A 20203-nucleotide genomic window follows, 5' to 3' on the forward strand; every position below is an offset into this window, starting at 1 on the left:
TAAATAAACTTAAACTGACGCATTCCACTGTTTCACTTGGCTGAGTAAAGGTACCTCCCAATACTGTTTTGTAGCTTGTCAACCACAGTTGGTGTTTCTCATATGCAAGACAGAGTTGAGGTCTATCTATTAGGCAAATTATTGCTAATTTAAGGAGTTGTGGAATGCAGAATTGACATAGAAATGTTTGTTCTTTTTAAAAAGTCTTCCTCCATTAGTACGAAAGACATTCAGAGCCACTTAGTCTTAAAAATTATTCTAAAAATACACAACACAGTAATTGGTCCAGATATAAGACTGAACCAAGGTTTACCTCACCTGGGCCAGTTCACTCCAGCGGAGATCTCTCCGTGGGCTGGATTGCACAATTTCCGGCGTCTGCGCAGACGTGATTTTTGGTGCTGTGGAAGCAAGTCTCCGCGCCGCACTGCACCGGTTTAGTGCAGCAGCGGGGACTCGCCAAGCGGGCAGCTCGGTTTGGGGGTGGCTTGTGGGCTAGTTAAATGACCCCCACGGGCTGCTTGTGGTTCATGGGCCTTAGGTTGCCTACCCCTGGTTTAGAGTGACATGCCTGAGCAGCAGTAAACTTTGAGTTTATACACTATCCCTCTCATTTTCTTCTATAGTACTGTACATCCGCAAAGTTTGGAAACATTTCCTGGTTTGAACGAACTAGAGTTAATCATTACAGTCATAGCTCTGGTTGAGTATGCTGCGGATTGCGTTCTTTCGGGTTGCGTACTCGACGGACCTGCACAGAAGCGTTCTGCACGCTTCATGCGTGCACAGAAGCGCTCTATCGGTGCTTTGCGCATGCGCTAAAGCACCGCTTGGGTTGAGTACTTTTCGGGGTGCGAACGGCACCCCGGAACGGATTGGGTACTCAACCCGAGGTTCCACTGTACACTCAAACAGGGAACTCTGGTCAGTTAAACCAGAGTTTGATCTGGGCTTGTTTCAATGAAGTATTGTTTTACTAACCACAGGGTGAAGTATGGATGGTTAAGAACAGGAATCTGCAGCTGCACTGGAAGAGGAGAGAGCAGAAGGAAATGCACATTCAGAAGGCTAGTTAACTAAATACTAAACTTTGGTTTTAGCATTGTCTCTGAACGTGGGACAATTAGCACCTTTATCTTTTCCAAAAAAATCTTCTATCAGTTCAATCAAGTTATATATCAAGAACAGCTCCAGAATTCAGACCTGATTAAGTACAGCTTGAGTACCACCACAAAATGCCTTTTCACAAGTCAACACCCTCTTTTTATTGGACTTGCTTTGTTTTGATGCAGGAGTGTGCACATTTTAGCACTGTACAGATTTTCCCTTTAAATATTTTTATGCTGACCCTAGAACACAGCACAACTAACATATGGTTATCCATTGCTGTTTGGGAGACTGTCTTTATTTTATTTTTGTTACATAAATAAAAAACAGTTTTAAATGTCAAAAAGAGGACAACTACAACAAGAGAAAATGATTAAAAATACAATACAAGGGGAAAGTATACAATACAGTGGAACTACAAATACTTCATATATCTTATGGGAGAAAGCACCTCAAAGCTAAAATTGTAAAATGTCATGCAAATATGAGAGAGCCTATACCAACAATCATGGGTGATTGCTGTCCTGAACTGTTTCCCAAAATTGAGCTGTGAGAGTAGAGGGTAAAATGTGGAAGACTTCTTGAATGAATGAAATTGTGTACAAATCCTTTAAAATGACCCGTCTACCCTATTAAATGAGTGCAGGACTGGTTATTGGGCATGGCTGTTACACAGGAATATAAGAAGCTGCCTTATAAAACCGGTCAGTCTAGTTTAGTAGTAGGATTTCAGGCAGGAGGTCTCTCTGAAACTTAGAGATACCAGGAACTGAATCTGGGACATCCTGCATGCAAAGCAGATGCTCTAGAACTGAGCTATGACCCTTCCCCTTGTTGTGTAAGAACACAAGAGCATGATTGCTTGGTCATCCCAATTTAGTCCAATCTGCTTCAGGCAGCCAGGCAGCCAGATGTTTCCGAAAGCTGTCAAGCATAGCATGAGGATAGCAGTGAAGACTAGCATGTTTATTATAGAATGACCTTTTGTGGACTATAATCAAATGCATGAAGGGTTATCACATGTGTGGTTACATGTACGTATGTATGTTGAGAGGACAATGTAGAAAATGCAGTCTGAGACTATTCACACTGTGACCATATATAGCAGCAGTCCCTTGATTTGATCTCATATTTATAGTGAGATCAAAGCACATTGTATTTATTCAAATTGTTTGTTGTTTAGTTGTTCAGTTGTGTCTGACTCTTCGTGACCTCATGGACCAGAGCACGCCAGGCACTCCTGTCTTCCACTGCCTCCCGCAGTTTGGTCAGACTCATGTTGGTGGCTTCGAGAACACTATCCCACCATCTCGTCCTCTGTCGTCCCCTTCTCCTTGTGCCCTCCCTCTTTCCCAACATCAGGGTCTTTTCCAGGGAGTCTTCTCCTCTCATGAGGTGGCCAAAGGCTCCTCCAGCACCATAGTTCAAAAGCATCAATTCTTCAGCGATCAGCCTTCTTTATGGTCCAGCTCTCACTTCCATACATCACTACTGGGAAAACCATAGCTTTAACTATACGGACCTTTGTTGGCAAGGTGATGTCTCTGCTTTTTAAGATGCTGTCTAGGTTTGTCATTGCTTTTCTCCCAAGAAGCAGGCGTCTTTTAATTTTGTGACTGCTGTCACCATCTGCAGTGATCATGGAACCCAACAAAGTAAATCTCTCACTGCCTCCATTTCTTCCCCTTCTATTTGCCAGGAGGTGATGGGACCAGTGGTCCCACCCATTAGGAATGCTGTAATTGAATTTATTGAAAAGTGATGGTAGTTTATATTAATATTATTTATATTAATTTATATTAATTTATATTAATTTGTCTAATCTCATTGAGTAATCTACATTGCTATAGTGAATTTGTGATCTAATTAATGCAAGTTGTGAAGAAGTAACTGTGCAAAGCAGCTGTGATATATTCTCTGGGAGACCATGTACAATATTCATGTAAGCCATAGTTTGGCTCAGTGTGACATGCAAACCAGGGCAGCATGGAATTGTTCATTTTGTAATGTCTGTTGCAATATTTACTTTGAAATTGTGCATATCTTTAAAAAAATATGCCAGTGTGCAATAGCTTTGGATACATTAGCTTCCTGCTTTGTCTATATCCATTGTGTGTATCTTGGGTGAGGTGGTATGGTGTTCACATACAAAGAATCCACCCCTTCTCATTTGCTGAAGTAAATCCTTGTGGGTGCCGTTGCTGACCAGATATAGCTAATTCCCCCCCCCCCCCGTTCCTATAACACTTTTTTCACAGAAGCGTGTCAGGACATGAGCTGCCTTTCCTTTCTAATGTCTGTTCTGAAGATTGCTCAGGCTTACATGCTTTTTTCATAAGGGAATTTTCAAATAATGAAACAGAATTTTTGTAACACCCTTTACTTTTTTAAAAAAGAGAACTGGGTTAAAATTTTTAGTGCTGCAAACATCCCCAGATTATAATTCATTGATGTGACAGATCCAAGATAGCACGCTGCTTAGCAAAAATAAATCCGTGGGTGCATCCACCTATACTAGAATACTGTAAGGCTTCTGCTGTCTTAAGGAGGCTGTATATACCAATAACTGTTGATTATGGAAACTATTGCTGGAGGCAACTTAAGGCTTTCCATTCCTAAAGTTTGTGTTGCTCTTTCCTGCCTGCTTTTTGTTTTCTCATATTTAAGGGCTTCTCTCATTACATCAGCCTGACTTGCTAGTGAGCAGATGGTTTAGTGAGCATTTTTCTTGGTGGAATTGTTACCCTTGAGCTTTTCTGTGTTCTCCCCTGAGTGTTGCCTGGTTTTGTAAGACAAAATCCTGTGGCACCCTTAAAAGACAAACCAGTCTCTTCTAAATTCATAATGAACTAGCTAAGCCCCGAACACTTGAAGTGGTGGTGTGGAAGTCAGAAATGTGCAGTTTAATAATTTATCTTGTTATCTTTCTCTCTAGGCCTGTGTTTATGGTAGGTTTTTCCTTGGTACTAGTTTGACCATATTGCCACAATAAGTAGGAATACTGCATATATAGCTATAGCGCCCTTCATTTGAAGATTACGGGCTGGTTTACAATATAAGGACACAATAATACATAGCATAATAACAAAACAATAACACACACACCCCAGTTTAATCAGTCACTTAGCGAAGTTTAATGATGATCAACCGTGTGCGGCTTTCAGATTGTTGTAATACTGTTAGTATTTTAAACAGATGTCATCATTTACTTTATTGTACCTTATTTGTTTGAATACAGTGGTGCCTCGGGTTACAGACGCTTCAGGTTACAGACGCTTCAGGTTACAGACTCTGCTAACCCAGAAATAGTATCTCGGGTTAAGAACTTTGCTTCAGGATGAGAACAGAAATTGCGCTGTGGTGGCAGCGGGAGGCCCCTTTAGCTAAAGTGGTACCTCAGGTTAAGAACAGTTTCAGGTTAATAACGGACCTCCAGAAAGAATTAACCTGCGGTACCACTGTATATAATTTTACTGTTATAATGATTTTAATAAAATTAAAGCGTTTTAAAAAATGAACCACATAAGAGACAACCCCTATTTTTCTGGCACCCATCTCCCTCCAAAATAAATGCACATATTTTGTCCTCTTTTTTTGCCTTGAGGAAGTTTTGGGGGAAGTCTATTAGAATTATGTCTACATCTATACATGTGCTGTAATATGCACTAAATTCTTTTTCATCCTATCTCCCAGAACTACAGTCTAGCTAAAGTCCAAGGCTCTGCAGGGAGGGCTGGGAAACAGATGGCCCTCCAGATGCCATCAATAATTATGATGATGATAATGATAATAATAGTAGTTTATTATTTGTACCCCGCCCATCTGACTGGGTTGCCCCAGCCACTCTGGGCAGCTTCCAGCATATAGAAAAACATAACAAAACATTAAACCTTAAAAAAACTTCTCAATACAGGACTGCCTTCAGATGTCTTCTAAAGGTTATATAGTTACTCATCTCCTTGACATCTGTTGGGAGTGCGCTCCACAGGGTGGGCACCACTACCAAAAAGGCCCTTGACCTGGTTCCCCGTAGCTTCAATTCTTGCAGTATGGGAACTGCCAGAAGGCCCTCAGTGCCAGGCTGAACAATGGAGGTGGAGACCCCATTTGTGTTTGGTGTCAAACTCCCATCAACCCCAGCCAGCATGGCCAACGGTCAGGGATGATGGGAGTTGCAGTTCGAATGATAGAACCTCCCTTCCCATGCTATAAAGGAGAACTGCTTTTGAAATTGACAAATGGGTCAATTGTTCAAAGAAGCAAATGCATTCAAAAATGTTTTGGAGCCTTTTTGGCTCCTGGCTGCTTTTCTAGTCACTACAACTTAACTAACATGTTATATTAGTAAATATTGTGTAACTGCATTTTGAGAGTTGTTATTTCTGGCTGCTAATGTGGTTTTCAGCAATAACTATATTCTTAGAGGCAGATCTCAATTTGTGTTTGAAATAAGCTGTAGGCTGAGCTGGGAAGCTTTCAGTTGTTTGTGTAATTATTTAATTTAATTGTTTTTCATTAAAGTTTTATTAGTTTTTACAACATGAAACATTGATTATAAGCCCAACTAAATATATAAAATTAGCATTTTTTGTTGATATGTATTTCTCCATGCTTTCTAACCTTTGATATATCCATGCCAGCTTTTAATGATGATCAAGCTCTTCTCTTGGGGTGATTGGTGAGATGTTGGGGATTAGCAGCTGGAATTCCTGCTGCTAATGTAACTTCAAAATTGGCCTTAAAAGTTGCAGAAAAGCTGGCTCAATTTATCAGTTTAGATAATCTACCAAACCATAGGTAGCAACTATATTTCCTATCACAATTGCCGATTATGGCTTCCTAGCTAGTTGTATGCATGGTTTGTCAGTTCAGATATCATAGGGTAGACTAGTGATGGGAATAGACTTTTGAGATTGAAATATGACCATTTCCAACTTAAGTAGCTCAAGAGAATGGCATTGTAAATTAAAAGATTGCACTGAATGTTATTTACACTAACATATATTTCTTTTTAATTATTGCAGATATTTCCAGACTTTCTTTTTCAGCAGGTAAGGTATTGTTTTAATAATAAATGTTGGATTTTATAATGATATAATTCTAAAATATGGCCAAGTAAGATGCCTGTAATTTTTTGTATTCCTTTGTGATCATTAATGTATTTTGTAAGCTACCGGTATATAGTTATGGGGGTCAAGAAGTCAGAATTGTTGTATACAGAAGTGTGTAAAAGTGCATAGGGATTTGCTGCTCTGTTTTAAATACTGTACAGTTGTGAAAATAAGGCAAAAGACCCCTGGACGGTTAAGTACAGTCAAAGGCAACAGTGGGGTACGGTGCTCATCTTGCTTCAGGCCAAGGAAGCCTGTGTTTGTCCCCAGACAGCGGTCCAGGTCATGTGGCCAGCATGACTACACAGCTTTTGGCACAACAGAACACCGTGACAGAAGCCAGAGCACATGGAAACACCGCTTACCTTCCCACCACAGCAGTGCCTATTTATCTACTTGCGCTGGTGTGCTTTAGAACTGCTAGGTTGGCAGAATCTGGGACAGAGCAACAAGAGCTTGCCCCGTTGCGCAGATTCGAACTGCCAACCTTCCGATCAGGAAGCCCAAGAGGCTTAGTGGTTTAAACCACAGCACCACCCACATCCCGGTGAAAATAAGAAGAGGTGTTGATGAGTCAGGATTTTAGGGTAAGGCTTGTAGGAATCAACTACCTTTTGGTACTTATTTTTAAAGTAAGACATTCAGTGTGGTGAGTATGGAGATGGTATGGAGTATAGAGGAATAGCTAACCTCCTTAATTAATTTATATTTTTCAGTAGACTTATATCTATTAAATCACACACAAAAGAACCTGATCCATGCATTTATTTATTTGCTGCCACCACCACAAATGACTAGATTGTCAGTGGACTCTGACTTTTACACTAATGGCTGGTGGTTTCCTCAGTCTATCTGTGAAAGCCATCATTTCTCTAGTAGGTGCATTTTGAATTTGGAAAGCTGAACTGAAAACTCGTATGTTTATGTGGGAAATACAGAAGGCTACATGAAAGGCAGTGTGACCTTCTGCAAACAGAACTCCCTGTGTTTATATAAAATAAAGAACACACTGTTTTTATTATTACTGAACCACGCACTGTTACCTACTAACAATCTCTGAAGTCCTAATGAAACCATAGCCTTTTCAGGAACTGTGACCCTAAACACTCCTTAATAGAATGCATTGACAATTTTAGCTGCCTGCCATATTATTTATACTGATGTATATGCTTACATCAGTATAAATAAAAAATCCACCACAGCGCGGCTGGCGCTGTGGGTTAAGCCACTGAGCCTAGGGCTTGCCAGTCAGAAGGTCGGCGGTTCAAATCCCCGCCATGGGGTGAGCTCTCGTTGCTCGGTCCCAGCTCCTGCGAACCTAGCAGTTCGAAAGCACGTCAAAGTGCAAGTAGATACAGCGGGAAGGTAAACACCGTTTCCGTGTGCTGCTCTGGTTCGCCAGAAGCGGCTTTGTCATGCTGGTCACATGACCTGGAAGCTGTACGCCGGCTCCCTCAGCCAATAATGTGAGATGAGCGCCGCAACCCCAGAGTCGGTTACGAATGTACCTAATGGTACGGGGTCCCTTTACCTTTATATGCTTACAGGACAATCTTTAAGGAGGTTCTTGCCTCTTAGTGCTGCAATATGTGACCTTGTGTTTTGGTTCATGTGAGGGACAGGGGATATCGCGAAGTCCCTCCCCTCCTGAGTTCAAGCCCGTCCCCGAGCAAAGGGGAAAGCAGGGAGAGTTCCGATTCCAGTGGGGAAGCAGGAAGTCGTGTCCGAGGCTCAGGCAAGGTAGAGGAGCCAGGGTCCCAGGTGGGACAGGAAGGGGCAAGCAAGGGGGGAAGACCCATCCCTCCAACTCCAGAATTACGCAGGAAGAGGAGGGGCAAGAGGATGGGTCTGCCAAAGCTTTTGTGTTGGAGAAAGACGCGCCAAAAGCCATTAGGAGGTTCTGAAACCGACTGACAACATCGCTCCGTGTAAATAGCAATGACTTGAGCACTGTAAATACGCAGCACCAATAAAAGAATAAAATGCAGAGCTGCGTAGCGTCGTTACTCTGAAGTAGTCCACTCCGGCCACTGTGACAGCAACCTCCTAATCATTTTTGGGCTACTTCGGAGTTGCCGGGATGAGCACGTCCGAGGCGGAGAAGTGGCGGCAGATCGCTGAGCAAGCCCAGCTAGAACTGCAACAGCTGTCGCTGCAGGCGCAGGGAGAATTGAAGGCAGCTAAAGAGGAGACTAAGAAGGTCCAGGACGACCGGCTACAACTTGCGGAACAGGTGAGAGAGCTCCAGGAAAAAGAGCAGCATTTAAGGGCGGTGGCGGTAGACCTCCAAAACAAGCTGGATGCAGAGAAAAACAAGGCGGGAGGGGCTCCCCAAGTCCAAGTGCTGCCAGGAAGGAGAGCAGGGACCCTTGTAAGCAAGTTCAATGGAGACCCGAAGGAGTTTCAGGGCTTTGAGACTGAGATCGTGTATGCTCTTGAGCTGCACCAGAATGAGTTCCCCGATGATGAGCACAGAGTAGCGTTTATTGTGGAACATCTCACCGGAGCAGCCAGGGAGTGGCTAAGACCATTAATCGCAACCAAGAATCCTTGCATGAAAAATGTCCAACAATTTCTAGAAGGTTTGAGGACGATGTATTCGTCCGATAGTCATTTGGACCAGACTAAGGAGGAACTGCATAATTTACGCCAAGGAAATATGACAGTTCGCGCATATTGGGCGAAATTCACCATGCTGGTGCACAGACTGGGGTGGGTTTTGGATTCGCCTCCCATGCAAGCTGCGTTTTACTTGGGTTTGAGCGAGGAGGTGAAGGATGAACTCTCGAGAGGTCCAAAGCCCAGTACTATGGATCAGCTGAGCAAAGCAGCTCTGGCGGTGGGGGTGAGGCAGGAATCCCGGTGGAACGACAAGCAAGCGACGCGCGCAAAGCGGGCTTGGTTCCCACGGTCGCAGGAGAAGCCACTCCCTCAACAACCCTTTCAGGCCACGCCTGGAGCCAGCCAGGACCAGGAGCCCATGCAGATTGATAGCGCGCGCGCGCGGGCTTTTCAAACCCCAGCGGCGCCAAGACGCAAGGAGGGAAGGGGCGGGAATTGCTTTCTCTGCAACTCACCCCAGCATCTCGTCAGAGACTGCCCACATCGCAGGGAGTGGCAAGGAAAGGCGGGAACGGTGGTGCCCTCCCCCACTGACGCAGCACCACAGCAGGGAAACGGGAAAGCCTGGCTGCAGGAGACAAGGGGCAGCAGCCAGGCACAGTCAGCAGACAACAGCCCCAGCCCGCCCACCCGCACAGAGAGGTGCAGAGCCAGCCCACCCCTCCCAGAGCGGGAGTGGTTCTAGAAGTGACGCTAACGCTCCCAAATGGCTATCCCCTGACGGTCCTCGCCTTAATTGACAGTGGGGCGTCCGCCAACTTCTTCTCGAGAAGCTTTGCAGAAGAGCACCAAATCCAGCTTTTGCAGTTGGATTTTCCTCTGCACGTAGCAACCATTGACGGCAGGGAGCTGCTGGGAGGGGCCATCACACATCAAACCCCCCCCATGAGAATGACGGTGGGAAGGCACTCAGAGACACTGGCGTTCAACGTCACCACCATCTCAGACCCCCCCATCGTCTTGGGCATGAGCTGGCTGGCGCGCCACGACCCCTCCATCAGTTGGCACCAGAGGTGCATCACGTTTGGGTCAGACTTTTGTCTGGAACATTGCATGCAGCACCAACCAGGGGAGGGGCCTCCGATAGCCACGGTGGCCACCATGCATATCAAAGGGGGTGAGGCAATACCCAAGCAGTACTGGGACCTGCAGGAGGTCTTCAGCGAAGCGGAGTCCGACCACCTACCCCCGCACAGGCCTTTTGACTGCCAGATCAACCTGGTGCCAGGGGCGACGATACCCCCAGCCAAGCTGTACGCCATGTCAGACCAGGAGCTGGAGGATCTGCGCGCTTTCATCGACAAGAACCTCAAGCGGGGGTTCATAAGGGAAAGCAAGGCAGCAGGGGGCAGCCCGGTCTTCTGGGTGGACAAGAAAGACACGCAACAGCGCCGTCTTGTGGTGGACTTTAGACGGCTGAATTCGGTGACAGAGCCCGTGGCTTTCCCCATGCCCAGAGTGGATGATCTCCTGACAGCGGCACGCAGGGGCAAGATTTTCACCAAGCTGGACCTAAGGGGGGCGTACAACTTGATCAGGATCCGGGAAGGAGATGAATGGAAAACCACGATGTTCACGCCTCTGGGCTCTTTTGAATATCTGGTGATGCCCTTCGGTTTGCAAGGGGGCTCAGCATGCTTCCAGGCCTTCATGCACCACGTCCTGGGGTCCCTCCTCTTCAGGAAATGCTTGGTCTTCCTAGATGACATCCTTATCTACTCGAATGACCCAGTGCAGCATGTGAAAGATGTCAGAGAGGTGTTGCAACGCCTGAAGGAGAACCACCTGTATGTGAAGCTGGAGAAGTGCAAGTTTCACACCAAAGAGGTGGACTTCCTGGGCTACAAGCTGTCAGACAAGGGGCTGGCGATGGACAAGGACAAGGTGCAGGCCATCCTGGACTGGCACAGCCCCAGGACGCGCAAAGATGCCCAACGCCTACTAGGCTTCGCTAACTTCTACAGGAAGTTCATCAAGAACTTCTCTCGCGTTACGGCTCCCATCACGGACTGCCTGAGAGGCAAGCAGAAGTTCAAGTGGACACCAGAGGCGCAAGCAGCGTTCGAAAGCCTCAAGAGAGTGTTCGCCTCAGACCAAAACCTGTTCCATGTGGTGCAGGACGCGCCCCTACGCATTGAGACAGATGCTTCTGAAAAAGCTGTGGGCGCAATTTTGTTGCAACTGGACGCCAACAGGGAGTGGAGACCCTGTGCCTTCTTCTCCAGGAAGCTGACACAGCCTGAACGCAACTACACAGTGTTTGATAGGGAACTTCTTGCGATCTACGCTGCGTTCCAGCACTGGCGACACTTCCTGGTGGGCGCGAAGCACCCCATCCAGGTGTGCACAGACCACAAGAACCTGGAGTTCTGGAGAACTGCCAGGGTGCTCAACCAGCGGCAGATACGGTGGGCAGAGTTCTTCTCGAACTTCAACTTCTCCATCCACTACATCCCGGGGGAGCAGAATGTCAGGGCGGATGCCCTCTCCCGCAAGCCAGAGTACATGGAGGAGGAGGCGCCACCAGCCCCAAGGCACATTTTCCCCCCGTCGGCATGGTCCTGCGGAGCAGCTGTGGTGAGCGAGGCAGAACTCACAGCACTGACGGCAGCGGATGAATTTGCCAACCGCATCTTCAGAGAACTGAGAGGGGGGAGGGAGCAGGCAAAAGACTTTGCAGAACGCAGAGGGCTGCTTTTCTACAAGGGTGCGCTGTACCTACCCACCACCCAGCTTCGACGTACGGTCCTCAAGCAGATGCACGACAACCCTACAGCGGGGCATTTTGGAAGGGACAAAACCGCTCACCTAGTCATGAGACACTTCTGGTGGCCAGGGGTGCGGGAAGATGTTCGAGACTATGTAAGGGGCTGTACCACCTGCCAGCGGGCGAAGGTGGTCAGAGCAGCGCCACCAGGGTTGCTGGAGCCCTTAGCCACACCACACAGGCCGTGGGAAGTGGTGTCCATGGACTTCATCACAGATCTGCCTTCGTCCAGGGGTAAGACTGCAGTGTTGGTGGTGGTGGACCTTATGTCCAAAATGTGTCACTTTATACCGTGTGCCAGGGCAGTCTCGGCAGAAGAGACAGCCAAACTGTTTGTTGATCACATTTTCAGACTGCATGGATTACCTTTAAGGGTTATTTCGGATCGTGGCCGCCAATTTGTTTCCAGGTTCTGGCGGCGGCTCATGAACCTCCTGCAGGTGGAGGTCAGCTTGTCGACGGCTAGACACCCGCAGACCAACGGACAAGCGGAGAGGGTCAACGCCATTCTGCAGCAGTACCTGAGATGCTACGTCAGCCAGCGGCAAACGGACTGGGTGGATCGCTTGCCACTAGCAGAATTTGCCTACAACAATGCAGTGCACGTCTCCACAGGGGTGTCGCCCTTTAAGGCCAATTACGGGCGCGACCTCAGATCTTTCCCAGAGAGGGAGAGGGAGGAGGAGGAGGAGGAGGGCCCACAGGCTGAGGATTGGGCAGAGGAACTGGAGACGGTGCACCAGCAGCTCAGAGACCACTTGGAGAGGGCCAAGGAAGCGTACAAAAAGGGGGCAGATCGCCACAGGCGACAAGGGGAGGTCATCAGGGTGGGGGACAAGGTGTGGTTGTCCTCGGAGGGCCTTCCCACCAGAGGGAGGTGCAAAAAGCTGGCACCCAAAAGGCTGGGCCCCTTCACGGTCACGCAACAGGTAAACCCGGTGGCATACAGGCTGGCACTGCCAGAGGACATGAGGGTGCATCCAGTGTTTCATAGATCGCTGCTGTCGCCGTACAGGGAAAGCAGCAGGCTCCGAGACAGCGAACAAACCCCCGAGGGAGGGGGGGAGAGGGAAGGCAGGGAGCAACTCAATGAGGCCACGGCCATCCTGGATTCAAGGTGGGGGGTGGGGGGACTGGAGTACCTCATGGCATGGGAGGATGCTCCACCGTCCCAGAATGAATGGGTCCCAGCCACTCAGATACAGGAGGAATTCTTGGTGGAAGAATTTCACGCCCTCTTTCCCCACAGACCCAAGCCCTGGCACATGGAAAGGGAGGGGGAGGAGGAGGAGGCACGGGAGAGCAGCTCACCATGGCGCTGGGAAGCGGAGTTTGAGGAACCAGAGGATGAGGTATGGGTGTCACCGAGATCCACCCAGTCAGAGGAAGGAGCAGATTGGCAGAACGTTTTTACCCCCACCAGCTCTGACGCCACGGACTTTTTGGGATTCCCGTCCGCCCAGGCGGAAGGGGGGGGCTCGCAGGACTGGGGGGAGGTATTCACACCAACGGGCTCGGAGAGCACTGAGTTCTTAGGCTTCCAGTCGTCACCGACACATGGGGGGGGCCTGGGGAGGGGTGAAGGAGAGCTTGGGAGGGGGGTGGATGTGAGGGACAGGGGATATCGCGAAGTCCCTCCCCTCCTGAGTTCAAGCCCGTCCCCGAGCAAAGGGGAAAGCAGGGAGAGTTCCGATTCCAGTGGGGAAGCAGGAAGTCGTGTCCGAGGCTCAGGCAAGGTAGAGGAGCCAGGGTCCCAGGTGGGACAGGAAGGGGCAAGCAAGGGGGGAAGACCCATCCCTCCAACTCCAGAATTACGCAGGAAGAGGAGGGGCAAGAGGATGGGTCTGCCAAAGCTTTTGTGTTGGAGAAAGACGCGCCAAAAGCCATTAGGAGGTTCTGAAACCGACTGACAACATCGCTCCGTGTAAATAGCAATGACTTGAGCACTGTAAATACGCAGCACCAATAAAAGAATAAAATGCAGAGCTGCGTAGCGTCGTTACTCTGAAGTAGTCCACTCCGGCCACTGTGACAGTTCAGGTGACTTTTTTTTACTTCTGCTTATCCCTCCCTCACAACTACTTGGAACAGAATTTTGTTTTTATTATGCAGAATAGGCATCAAGGCAAATTGAAGATTTGAAAAGCAACACTTTAAAACAACAACAACCACCACCAACAGAATATACCTCATAGCACTTTTTTAACACTATGCAGTAACTGTCAGGAATCTTCTTCAACTCTTTTGTGTGTCTGTCTTTTCCGTGCTGCTGAACATTTCCATTACAATGCACCTCCACTCTATGGGGAAGCATTGTAGCAGTGGACTTTTCCAGTGCTCCTTGGTTATAGTGTGCAGCTAACAATCGGATTAAATATAGATTCTGTTGTTCTTGTAGTTGCTGGAAGATAAAGGTCATTGTGAACATTTCCTTTCCTTTTTGATTTCATAGTTAAACCTTTTTGTGGGGATGATTAAGTGTGTGCTGTTGAATTCCTTACTTGATTAGGTAGTTTGTTAAACCATCACATAAGGGAGTTATCCTACATTTCTCTAATTTCTATCATAGCTTTGAAGTCTTTGCCACTTACTTTGCTCTTGCTTTTTTAATTGAGGCCAAGAATATGAGACTTGAGGATTTGAGAGTGCAAATCACTTGAGGCGTCTGAGGACAATTTGTTAAATTTTTATCACTTTAGAGCTGGATTGAAGGCTGTGCTCCAGCACTTTATTTGTATGTAAAGTCCTCTAGGCCAGACATCTTGTAGCATGTACATAAATAAATGTTTTAATTGATTTTTTAATTTAAAAAAATTGAGCATCTATTTCTGTAGATGTAGTTGATGTTTGAGATATGATGGATAAATTCATTAAATCCCATGGTTGACTTTGCTTCTCTCATCATCGCCGTGTTTTTCCCTTTCTCCCCCTTTCCCCCCCATTTCCATCCATTATTAAATTGTTTTGTGCAGTATTAAGAGAGAGGTTGAAGTATTATGGTTTCTGATTTCAATTGAATACATATCAATGCTACTAGTACTTCAATATGTGTATGGATCATTGATATATGAAATATTGGGAAATTTAATTTAATTGGTAAATTAAAAAATGCAGTGTTGTGTTACCTCAGGTAAGTCTCAAATAGATTTGATGCAGATGTAGCATAGCATTGTTGCCATTTAGCAATGAGAACCTGAATGAATCTACTTGGCTGTGCTATACTGTTCAATGCAAAGGGATCAGTTCACCGCTGCACAAGTTGATAGACAGGAAGCCTGAGAAATGCATTTTCTTAGCATGTGTTTTTTTTGGTAAGACTTGAAAATAAGCATCTAATTCTACTTTAGCAAGTTCGGTATATAGAACTTATGCACCCTGCACTGCTCTCTTTCTCTAAGCCACCAGCATTATATATGTGTGGAATTTCTGTTCCCCCATTCATCCTGTTGTAGTTTACTCTTCTGATTCCCTCCCTCAACAGTAGATGACCTATAGTATTATATCCTGTGGTTGCCTGGCAACATCATAGTATGCACTTATGACCATAGACTTACAAGAGTAGACTGACACACAATGCCCAGATTCAGAGTTGACTTGGAATTTTAATTCGATGCTTGTATCTTCTTTTGACTTTTGAAAAGCAAATCTATGGAGGCAAAGGCTTCTGTGTTGAACATTCAGTTGAGTGCTAGATTTGGGGTGGGAAGAATTCTGAAGCGTCAATTTAATTACTTTTACAGCAGCCTTTCGGTCGGAGTTTTGTTTTGTTTTTTGTTTTGCTACCCATAACAGAAAGTGTTCCTATACAGGTGAGGGTGAGTGTAATAGATTCTACTATAGTGTTTATAAGCTTTGAGGGTCACACTGCTTTTTTTTAAAAAAAGAGAAAAGCAGGTGGGTGGATTGCAGAAATGATTGCAGTAGTACAGGTGAAAGTGTTTGATTTTTGCATTAACCCACCACCACCACACAGGGAGTGCTCTCTCTCTCTCTCTCTCTCTCTCTCTCTCTCTCTCTCACACACACACACACACACACACACACACTCTTAAAAACACATTTCTGAAAGGCTGGATAAAAACAATGGATAACATTTCAGGGTTTCCGTAAAGCAGCTTACTCTTACCCACACCTTTTATCGCCCTGCAGTATGGCCGCAATAATGATGGCGCCTTATCTCTGCTGCCACCTTTTTTTCTTTTATAGTTTTGGGTGGGGGAGCATTAATATTGGCTATTGTAAAGGTAAAGGGACCCCTGAGCATTAGGTCTAGTCGTGACTGACTCTAGGGTTGCGGCGCTCATCTCGCGTTATTGCCCGAGGGAGCCGGCGTACAGCTTCCAGGTCATGTGGCCATCATGACAAAGCCACTTCTGGCGAGCCAGAGCAGCACACGGAAATGCTGTTTACCTTCCCGCTGTAGCTGTACCTATTTATTTACTTGCACTTTTGACGTGCTTTTGAACTGCTAGGTTGGCAGGAGCTAGAACCGAGCAACGAGAGCTCACCCCATGGCGGGGATTCGAATCACCGACCTTCTGATCAGCAAGCCCTAGGCTCTGTGGTTGAACCCACAGTGCCACCCTGTTGGCTACTATAAAGTTAGCTTAAAGATGCAAAAATATTATTTGCATGCTTAATTTTGCTGACAACCTCTCAGCTGGCTGTCTCTTTGTTTATTGATGACTGATAAGGTACTGTATAGTCATTAGACTGTTGAACCAGGACTGTTGAGACCCAGCTTCAGATCTTAGACGTAAACCTCTCACCCAATTTACTTGGGCTTCTCACTCACTAGAATGTTGCACTGAGCTCATTGGTGAAAAGCTGGGATATAAGTGTAATAAACACTGATATTCCTGTCATAAACTTTAAAATTTAGCTGATAATTTCCTGAAAGTATGTATTTTTTATAACTGGCATTTCCATTTTATTTTTCCTTGTGCTATCTTCATCATTCCTTTTAAATCATATGACTAGGTTTTGGGCCTGCATGTGCAGATCCACTTCCGTCCATTATAATTTTTTACTGAACATCATTTAGGTGTTTGGGCACCTCTAAATATTGTACATTTGTTTTCCTTCTGTTTTGAAATAAACCATGCAAAGTCATCTGCATTTAATAAAAGGGTCTCTCTTTTTTGAAGGAGGAAAAAGGTAATTTCTGTATGTGGCTTTCATCTTATGGAAGAACATCCACATCTAGTTTAAAAGAAATTAATTTACCAATTTTGAGGGAGATTTCTGTCTGCTAGACAGAGCTACCCAAGCTGAACACTTGCATGGACAGCTGTTTGCAATCTTGTGCTTGTGAAAAGTGCCTTAGGGATATTCACTGATAACAAGCAGTTAATGGCAGGGTTCTATGTTTCATCCTGATTATTGGTTTTTGGCACCATGCTAGGGGGCATTAGTTGGTTGCTGATGTTTACATGCAAGAATACCATCTACTACCGGTATATAACACTTTGTAAATGCTGCTAAGATCTGACCATGGTTGAGATATGACACCACAACTCAGGATAGAACAGTCAGGAAAGCCATAATACATGGGTAGGCAAACTAAGGCCTGGGGGGCAGATCCAGCCCGCGGATGGTCCAAGAATCAGCGTGTTTTTACATGAGTAGAATGTGTCCTTTTATTTAAAATGCATCTCTGGGTTATTTGTGGGGCCTGCCTGGTGTTTTTTACATGAGTAGAATGTGTGCTTTTATTTGAAATGCATCTCTGGGTTATTGTGGGGCATAGGAATTCGTTTGCTGCCCCCCCCCCCCAAAAAAATATTCTGTCTCCCCACAAGGTCTGAGGGACAGTGGACTGGCTCCCTGCTGAAAAAGTTTGCTGACCCCTGCCATAATACTAATAGCTATCTTTTAAAAACCAACAACAACAATAAGAACAACAACACACAAACTTTTGACAGTTTTATGATGTGCATTACAAATCTAGACTTTCCATTATTTTAGTTTTCAATTTGCTGCTTTTTAGAGCATAAATTGTATTTATTTTTTAAAAGGTTTTCTATGCATCACATGTACATTATCTAGTTATATAGACTTTAAAGTTGCTCTTATCTGAGGCCCTTCTTTGTGTGCCCCCTCCACGAGAGGTCTGGTGGGTAGCAACGTGAGAAAGAAGGAAGAAGAAGAAAGCATCACCACGCCCCAGAAAAGTCTTGCAGCTATTTGAAAACCATCCAAAATGACTTCTGGTGGTAATTGCAAAGGTTACCATCAGTTTGGCTCTCTTTTTTGAAGCGTTGCAAGATTCATTAAATGATGTTCATTACAGCATCCAAGACCAGGGCAGTCACCACAGTTGTCGTTTGAGCTCAGGTGAATCTTTGTGTGGCTAGGGCAGCCACTAGGCAAGACCTTGCCTGGATTCCCCATGGCTGCTTCAGAGGCTCCTTCTGCCTGCAAGCTGGAGAATATGGAGTATGCCTGCCTGTGGAATAAAATCACTGTTTTGGTGTCTGTTCCCAGTCTGATTAGCACAGAATTATTACCTCTAAGAGAACCGCAAGGGGTTGTGGTTATTCTGGATGTCAGCCATTTTTGGCAGGGAACCTGAAATGTTGCGGTAAACTGTAGCTTTTCTCTAGCACCTGCTGGCTTTTTGTTTGTTTTGTATTATTGTTACAGCAAGAATAGGTGTGGAAATATTAGTACACACTGTTAACATGTCTCTGTCTGACAAAACATATCTGAATTAAATTTGTGATATCCAACAGCAAATTGTGAACTTTTCTTCCCCTTTGAAAGTTCTCTTATCCTTTTACACTTACTAAGAAATAGGTTTCATTAAAGACACCGGGGCTTGCTTCTGAGTAAACTTGTCAACTACTGCTAGTAAATGGACTAAAACAGGTATGTTTACATGATTTTTAATCCAACATATCAGCAGTGAAGCAGTGAATATTTGGTTCATTGCTGACCCCTCTTTATTCTCCATTTTAAGCTAGCTTCACACAGCAGCTGAGGGAAAAGATTCCTGTGGGAGAAAATGGAATTTATGATCATAATAGCATAAATGTAGGTGCAGGGATACCGCCAGATGCACCTGCTACAGATCTTAATTGTGTTTAATTAAAAATAAATGAAATTGAATGTTTTTTTTAAAAAAGAAATAGTGGTGAAAAGCTAAAGATGTCTGCCCTTTTCAAAGGAAGCCTCCTCTTAATTTACACTTTTGTCTGATTTCCTGCAACCATCACAAGGCTCTGTTATAGAAGCTTTTGCTCTGATGGGTTTTGTGAGTCCTCAAATTTCTGCTCTTAGAGATTTAATGAGGGAGAGGTGGGTGGATGCTTTACCATCTGTTAATGATTCTGCTTGGTGAAGATATTTTACCTCGGGGCCTGGTTACTGACAAGAGGCCAGAACCCAGAATGGCTCTGTAATCAGTTGTCTACTGTCTACCTCAATTCTGCTGGGCATATTCAGTAACTGAGCTGGTGAGACACCAGCTGTTGTCATCCACTTTTAAAGGGTTTATGAGGTCCCCCTATTAAAACAGTTGCAAAATGCTTCTCAAGTTTCATTTGAGAACCCAATTTGTCTTTGAAAGTCCAAAATACAGAACATGGTAATTTAGTCATTTACCTGTGCTAAGAATGGATCATGGTTTGTGACCTGTGAGGATTTGACTTGTGCCTTGTGCTGCACAGAACAAACATGATTAATCTGCTTGCCATGATTCAGTTAAACAGTGCAGGTATCACGAAAAGAGAGGAAATGAAGGTGAGGCTCTCTGTTGTTATCGGGATTCACCTCATATGTACGGTAGTCTTTAATAAAAATTGGGTACCAATTTTTATTTTTTCCTCTTTTCTCCAAGCAGAAATTGCACAGAACCTGTTTTCCATGTCTCCAGTCCTAATACAGTACAGTGGTACCTCGGGTTACAGACGCTTCAGGTTACAGACTCTGCTAACCCAGAAATAGTACCTTGGGTTAAGAACTTTGCTTTAGGATGAGAACAGAAATCGCGTGGCAGCAGCAGGAGGCCCCATTAGCTAAAGTGGTACCTCAGGTTAAGAACAGTTTCAGGTTAAGAACGGACCTCCAGAACGAATTAAGTTCTTAACCCAAGGTACCACTGTATTCCTTTTGTGGATCATGGTCAGTAAATATATGTCTGAGGTTTTGAAAATGTGCTGAACTTTTAACAGTGAATTAAGTATTTAACCATTCACTGTTGAATACTTCATTCTGGTGATCCACAAGTTAGAATCACGAGTGGCTTAACTTTTCAAGTGTCATTATGCATTTCCTTCTAAAGCATTAATCTTTCATTAATGAATAGGCATACTGTGGTGAAAGGATGATGGACTTTTTCAGTCAGGATGAAGTAGGAGAAGCACAGTGGTAGGCTTAATCACATTTGAAAATGTAAAATGGAGTGCCTGCTGTATTTTTTTTTAAAGGATCAGTATGGGATAACTTGGTAGCAAAATCTAGAAGTGTGTAAAATTCAGACACTTTGGGATGGTTTCAGACTGTGGGAAAATGTTTAAAAGGGGTGAAGGCAGTGAAGATGTCCTTTTGCTCCAAAGGCAAAGCTCAACATGGGACACTACCTTTTTTGTGTAAA

The 20203-nt window shown here is 45.1% G+C and overlaps 1 protein-coding gene across 4 annotated transcripts in view; it reads left to right on the top strand.

Moving 5' to 3' along the window:
- The window catches only part of PTK2 (protein tyrosine kinase 2), a 199157-nt gene that overhangs the window by 38515 nt on the left and 140439 nt on the right, over positions 1-20203 (top strand). For 3 of the 4 annotated variants that reach the window (XM_060277581.1, XM_060277579.1, XM_060277576.1), the window contains one exon: positions 6132-6158. The exons of the other annotated variant lie outside the window; for it this stretch is intronic. Coding sequence is in view for 1 of the 3 variants with exons in the window: in XM_060277576.1 (XP_060133559.1) it covers positions 6132-6158 (27 nt within the window). In the remaining 2 variants the exon portion in view is untranslated. The remainder of the gene's footprint in view (positions 1-6131; positions 6159-20203) is intronic. 4 annotated transcript variants of the gene reach the window in all.

This window comes from Zootoca vivipara, chromosome 8 (assembly GCF_963506605.1).
Source record: "Zootoca vivipara chromosome 8, rZooViv1.1, whole genome shotgun sequence".
NCBI lineage: Eukaryota > Metazoa > Chordata > Lepidosauria > Squamata > Lacertidae > Zootoca > Zootoca vivipara.